General features: G+C 35.5%; 1 protein-coding gene across 2 annotated transcripts; it reads left to right on the top strand.

Annotated features, from left to right (window-relative positions):
* The first annotated feature begins 1,544 nt into the window (after positions 1-1,544).
* LOC147847472 (uncharacterized) lies at positions 1,545-5,871 on the top strand. Of its 2 annotated transcripts, XM_087339147.1 has the most exons (10): positions 1,545-1,687; positions 1,871-1,996; positions 3,154-3,227; positions 3,306-3,365; positions 3,698-3,967; positions 4,163-4,225; positions 4,420-4,488; positions 5,112-5,157; positions 5,247-5,304; positions 5,703-5,871. In XM_087339147.1, exons 1-10 carry the CDS (start codon positions 1,654-1,656, stop codon positions 5,704-5,706), a joined length of 804 nt encoding a protein of 267 aa, XP_087195273.1. In that variant the 5' UTR covers positions 1,545-1,653; the 3' UTR covers positions 5,707-5,871. The 2 variants fall into 2 exon arrangements, with proteins under 2 accessions (XP_087195273.1, XP_087195274.1); XM_087339148.1 differs by lacking the exon at positions 5,703-5,871 and having other exon boundaries at positions 1,550-1,687; positions 1,883-1,996; positions 5,247-5,578.
* The last annotated feature ends 873 nt before the right edge of the window (positions 5,872-6,744 follow it).

Consider the following 6,744-nt stretch of genomic DNA (forward strand, 5'->3'; position numbering starts at 1 on the left):
GAGTTCAAGAATATGAGAAAGAAATTATGGGTACGTACATGTCCCCTCATACTTTCTACTTAATGTAAGTAGGTACCTAGAGCTATAAACTCGTAAGTTGTAACAATCATCACCGCCCAGCACGAGCCCAATCCTCCGGCCTTCAATGGAGGGAGGGTGGAAGGTGTGTAGGAAACAACCAACATGGAAAGGGGGCTAATAGTTCCACCTCGGGCAGTTTCCTCCTTGCATCACTATCGACATGTTTCTCCATTTCTGCCCAAAATGTAAACGAGCAGTGACCACGTCGTTAGAGTGGCCACAAACCTCGTCCAACTACCCTCGCATGCAACTAATAATTGCGAACCATATATCCATGTTCAATTCCTCCTAGAGGGGCATACTAGATCTTGGAAGAACTTTAGGCAGCATGCTTTCCACACATACCAAAGGGTGAAGCCTACGATCAACATCCATTCATTGCAATATCAAGTAAAAAATTACGAGGAAAAGCAATATTAAGAGAAAATTAATGCACTTACAAGGAGGATTTGAGCAAATAAGAGTTTTTATTATGGAAGTTCTTTTTTGCTAGTAGCCATTGCGACATCACTCCCCTTCGAGAAGAGCATTTCATCCACATAAAAACATTTGCATGGTTTCTTCCATAGTATGAACCATACGCACCATACGTGCATTCGCATTCGCGAATGATTAAATCATTCGCGAAAGAAAAACACCCTCAAAGAATGATAAATATCATACTTTTGGATTAACTATTTATTATGAGGTAGATAAGCGTAAAAATGAAAAAAAAAACAAAAAAAAACATTAAAAAAATGGGAAAAAAACAAAAAAAAAACACAAGAATGTTAGGATAACATTCGCATTCGTTTTCCAACGTAGGAAAACGAATGTTATACTAGACGAACACGAATTTTACGTACTATGGAACTTTCTTCTATATGGGGTGATCCCCCGCATCAAGGCAATTCACCATGGAACACATCGGTCCAATTCCCATATGACTCATTGAAATGCGAGGTTGAAACATGCAACTGTATTACTAATCTACAAACATGAATTGGAGTCTAACCCTCAATTCACCATGCACCACATTGGATTGTGAATTTTAGTTTCCACAATTTAATCTAGCGAGAAAAATTTCAAGCCCATCCAAAGCACTTGCTCCTTTTTTTTTTTATGAAAAGCAAATGTTCTTGAATTGATGATTCAAAAAATCAAGTTATGTCTCTGGCTCTTTGGAACAAACAAAACAAATGTACATGTAGTGTTGTATATTGATCCTAACATTGGATACACATACATTATACATTATACATATACATATACATTATACATTATACATATACATTATACATTATACATTATACATTATACATTATACATATACATTATACATATCCATTAGCCATTCCATGAATATTCATTCATTCATTGCATGCTTTAGTCATTAGAGGCCCTACCCTGCCCCCACCCAAAAAAAAACAATGAGCAAAAAGCATCAAAAAGCACAAACTGAAGTAAAATTGTTTCTTCACCCTTCTTATATATGTACTAGTAGTATTGCTCGTTTAAGATTAAAGATCAAACCAAGGTTTCTCATCCTCCTCCTTCCCTTCTCTGATTTGGGTTTTTGGCCTTTCTTGTTCAATGGAGTATCTCTGCACCGCCATGGCAACCTCAGGTCCCATGAATGAATCAATCGTCGCTCTGCTTTTTTTTTTTTTGTTTGTTTGTTTGTTTCTTCCTCTTTCTTCTTCATTTTTGCATCTTTCCTTAATGATTTCGAGAGATTTCTCAGAATTTTGCTTCTTATTTTTTTGGTCTTTTTTTTTTTTCTGTTTGCACATTTTTAATTGAAAAACAGGGAATTTGGCAGTTCCTTCATCATTATCTGTTAGATCTACCGTGATGATCTGCCATCCATGGAGAGTTCGGAGATCCTTCTCAAGGATGCCAATTTGTGCTGTTTCTGATATTGCTTCTTCACAAAGTAAGATTTTAGTTTTAGTCTTTTTTTTGGTTTGATATCTTATTAATCTATTTTTACTGGGGAATTTTATTTATCATTATTTCATCTAAATATAAGAATCTTGTTTGTTTATTCATTTGTTCAATAATTATTCTGCTGCTTAGTTATTCAATCATTGATCTTCAGATGAAGATAATGTTCTTTAAATTTTGTTCATTCATTCATATCTGGATATGGCGATGACGGTGGTAGTTTGTTTATTAATTCGTCTCAGGACCGTGTAATGTTTGCTATTCAAGGTGATGTTAGTTTGTTCATCATTCATCTCAAGATGATGATGATGGTGTTTCCTCTTCATGATGAGGCATGCATACTATTTCGACCCTGGGTTTCATCATATGATTGATTTTAGCAGGACATTTACATAATGAGTTTCTATAGGTGAGATTTCTTCTCTCTCTCTCTCTCTCACACACACACACACACATGTTTACTTCTCATCAAGCGAGGTGCTAGTTTATTTACTCATTCATCTCAAGATGTTCTCTCTTCACAACAATGATACTGCATGCCATTTAGACATACAGTTTAATCCCATTATGTCTTTCACACCAGAAGTTTAAGAAAATTTTGCGACAATGATTCCCACTCAGTGGATTAATACTGAACACTTCAAGATCCGATGAGCATCAGAGGGAAGCATGAGGGAAAGTGGGATATTCCACATCAGGAAGAAGCTCATAATGCTCAATACGTGAGAAAAGAATGAGTGAGCGGAAATGGCCTCTTTCCCTTGAGAGAAAATGGCCAAAAAATCCTTGTCCATGTATTAAGTGAATTGTTTCCCTCATGGGAAAATGTAAAAAAGCTTTGCTCTTTCCCTCAAGAGAAAATGGCTAAAAAATCCTCGTCCATGTAAGTGGATCGTTTCCCTCAGGGTAAAATGTAAAAAAAACTTAATGTGGATTCTCTAATCATCATGCATGTGAGTTCTAATCCATGGTGTTAATTCTTATGAATTTGCTCACCTTCATCATGTGAGTTTCAAGAAAGGATGATAAATCTCATGTCTTCTCATCGCCTTTTATGTGTTTATAATCCACGATAAATTCTCTCAGTCTGTTGATGGTCTCTTAATTGGATATCACTACTGATCAATAGTTCCTTCGTCTTAGCAGAAATAGGTGAAGAAACAGAGAATAGACTGAAGCCAAAGGAAAACGATAGCTCGCTTTCTCCCAGTTCCTTTGAGGTCTGATTGGATTGATACCCTGGATCCCACTGTATGGTTCATACCAAATTTGTATAAATATGTTTGCTATTGTTACAGATACAATCTTTATTGATGGAGATTTGTGATGAAACCAGTATTGCAGAGCTAGAGCTCAAGGTTGGATTTTTCTTTCAACCTTAGTACGGGGAAAAATGCATTTTGCAATGGTTTACAGTTATCATAAGAAAATTTGAAGCTGCAGTATTGAATTACACTGCCCATTCCAAATGATTGATGCTTTTAACAATGTGTTTTTGAAGCCCATAATTATCTGAAAATTGTATAGATGGGTTTGGCCCAAGGATTGATGCTTTAAAATATGCATTTTTCTTAAAGTATATTTTTATTTATTTTACACTCTTTATTCCAAATGATTCATGCTCTTGATGATACATTTCGAAGTTCATAATTGTCACAGGATTGATGCTTGAAATTTTGGAACTGTGTAGATGGGTTCTTTTAAGCTAAGAGTAAAGAGGGATGTGACAAAATTGAAAGGTTCGAGTCCAGTTGTTGTACCTCTGGCACCACCTATACCAAGCGAGCCCATGGAGAAGTCTGGTGTGTCTTCACTAGCTCTTCCTCCCCCTTCACCCAAACCTTCTTCTCCGTCATCTGGTGCAATCACTCTTGCAAACCCTTCCTCAAAAGGTGGATCAAAAATCGGTCTTCTTGAGGCAGCTGCTGATGAAGGTCTCCATTTTGTGACCTGTCCCAAGGTAATTTCTTCTCTTTATCTTTTCTGTATTTTCATCATAACATAACATGAATGATAAGGGTTGCAATATAAACTACATATTTTATTTTTTACTTTTTTAACAATCTTGATGATTAGGATCATTGCATATCTTATGCTTCTATTTTCCTGTTGCAAATTTTGTCATAACACCACCCATGGACGTGATCTTTGATAGGTGGGTTGGTTCAGAAGGTCGCGAGTTGTAAAGAAGAAAAGCGGTCGTCCGCTGTGTGAGGAGGTATGCATTTTCATTTTGTGAAGTTAGCTACGGTGGATCTAGAATGTGTATAATTTGTTAGCTATTATAGATTTATATTGCATATCAGATATTAGCTATGATGTGTGCTGTTCGTATATAATTTATCTTACCATATGCTTTGTTGAGTGGTTCAAATATTGCAAGATTAGATGTGATATTGAATTGTTGTACAGGGTCAAATTGTTAAAGAAGGTCAAGCGGTGTGCTATGTGGAACAACTTGGGACGCAACATCCCGTTGAAGTACGAATCTGGCTAAACTCTAGTTTTTTGGACATGTATTCTCTACTTCGGCTTTGGGTTCTCACCCTAGCCTTTGAAAAAAGTACATATTTTAGATCGCAAAGGAATTGTGCCCAAAATATTCAAAGCATCCTATCCAAATGAAAAGGGGATGTTTCGCAAACCATTGATTCATGTGAACCAATGCATGAAGTGCACAAGAACTAAGCACAACCATCCAATCTACATGTGTGTGTGGTAGGAATATATCTTCTATGTGCTCAGAGTTGAAGGAACCCAGAAAGAGACAGGTTTCTCATATACTGATGTTTTAAGATATTCCTTTACATATGTGAGTAAAGATGAGGCTCCCATATATATATATTGATGTGTTTTAAGGAAATTCATTGGTGGAGGAGTAGAAATATGGATATTTAGCAGGAAGCAAGTGTCCATGTTCCCTAGGGTGCAAATTAAATGTGGAAAATTTAGTGGGATGGTTTTTGAACTTTAAGTTGCTTGATATTTTTAAAGTGTCCGTGTTTGGTGCACTGCAAATTCCATGGTTCCTTTCCATCCACATCCTTGTATTTCTAATGACATGAAAAACATTGTAAATAAGTTGATATAACTTGTGTATGCAGGCTGAAACTTCTGGAGAAGTGATGAAAATCTTATGCAAAGATGGAGGTAAAAATGGAAGGGAAAATAATAATCACTTTCTTCATGTGAAATGCTATTGGTTTCATCATTATATTGTTTTTGGTTTCTTTTTGCAGAACCTGTGGGTTATGGTGATCCACTCATTGCGATCCGGCCTTCATTTGCTGGAATCAAGTAAATTTCTCATTATACATTATTACATTAGTCCCTTTATTTACTAGAATTGAGCAATTTATTGTCGTTTCCAAGTTTGTTAGAAAGTATAAATAGATAATTTGAGTGAGTGTGTTTCTATACGGGACATCGAAGTCATCTTTGCCCATGTTGTAACAACCTTCATTTGATGTGAGACATTTATTTTAGAATTTTTTGCTTGGAATCATGAGGGTTAACAAGTAGATTTCATCTCAAGAAAATCCAATAAGATAATTTTTTATTGATTTTCTTCTATGCCTACTAGCAATTTCATTTCCACATCTTTTTAGTTAGCATCTATTTTGATGACTTCATAATCTAACACCTTGTGGAATATGATGGGTTTTTTTTACTTTTGCATGTCTGGTTATATGCAGTTAGATTCCTACTCGCCGAATATGGTTTGCTTTGGTTTGGGTCACATTTATTGATTCATACATGACTTTATTTAGGATAATCTTATTAGGATTGCTAAATGAATTGCTTTTGTAAGATTTTTTCATAAGAGTACTATCTATTGTAGTTGGGATACTAAATCCCCAGAAATTTGATGACTTACTTTTGTCTTCGTATGATTGTTCTAATCGATTCATGCCCTTCAAAGAGCTTACATGCTCATATTAAGTGATGGTAGTGCCCTGAAATTTTCTTGTTGAGATTGCATGGAAAATTAATGCTTGCCATATAAACTACTCTAAGGCAATTTTGTTTCATCCATCCAATTGGGCCCAAGGCATCTAGGGATTATTTGCTTTTTCAAAAAAAATTTAACACTCAAGTAAATAAACTCATTTTCCTTTGTCGGTATCTTTGACACTTTGATATGTTATGCTACCTTTTAGTTTAGGCATTTGCAAACACAGTTTTTTGAGCAACATGTTGAAATTTAAAGGGATATTACTCTTAGTGGCTTTATTACCATAGCCTATTGCAACACTATTGTCTTAAAACCCATGATTGTGGAAAGTGAACTAGAAAGTCAAATTTTCGAGAAAGTATTGGCGTAGTAAGTGTGTGTTATCCTTCCATCAAACTATCATATTGCGAACATGTAGAGGATAGTGGTATAGCTTTAGGACTAGCCAAGAAAGTAATACCTTTTTAGGATTGTAATTTCAACATGTAGACTTTTAATGGAGGAATATAGGTTCTAAATATAATATTTCATCCAATGCTAAACCCTTATATAAGTTGGAATAAAAACTTAATGCTACTATTGTGTTATCTAATTTTAAATCCCTCCATTCTTGAATCAGCTATGGAGTCTTGTTAGTCTTCATTGTCACATTACCATCATTGAGTCTTCAAACCTCATGACTATTGTGGATGCATGGTTGAATGTTTGACACTAGCTAGCAATGAGGAAGTTTCATACGATGGGGTCATACAATGCATAGAGTGTAGGCTCACGTCTATCAT

The sequence above is a fragment of the Azolla caroliniana genome, unplaced genomic scaffold (assembly GCF_043228905.1).
Source record: "Azolla caroliniana isolate FFs.n. ecotype wild unplaced genomic scaffold, voAzoCaro1.0.p SCAF_965, whole genome shotgun sequence".
Taxonomy (NCBI): domain Eukaryota; kingdom Viridiplantae; phylum Streptophyta; class Polypodiopsida; order Salviniales; family Salviniaceae; genus Azolla; species Azolla caroliniana.

Coding starts and splice junctions, on each gene's coding strand:
- LOC147847472 (XM_087339147.1), top strand. CDS start 1,654: ATGGAGTATCTCTGCACCGCCATGGCAACCTCAG. Junction 3,228..3,305: donor TTTCTCCCAGTTCCTTTGAG/GTCTGATTGGAT, acceptor CTATTGTTACAG/ATACAATCTTTATTGATGGA. Junction 3,968..4,162: donor ATTTTGTGACCTGTCCCAAG/GTAATTTCTTCT, acceptor GATCTTTGATAG/GTGGGTTGGTTCAGAAGGTC.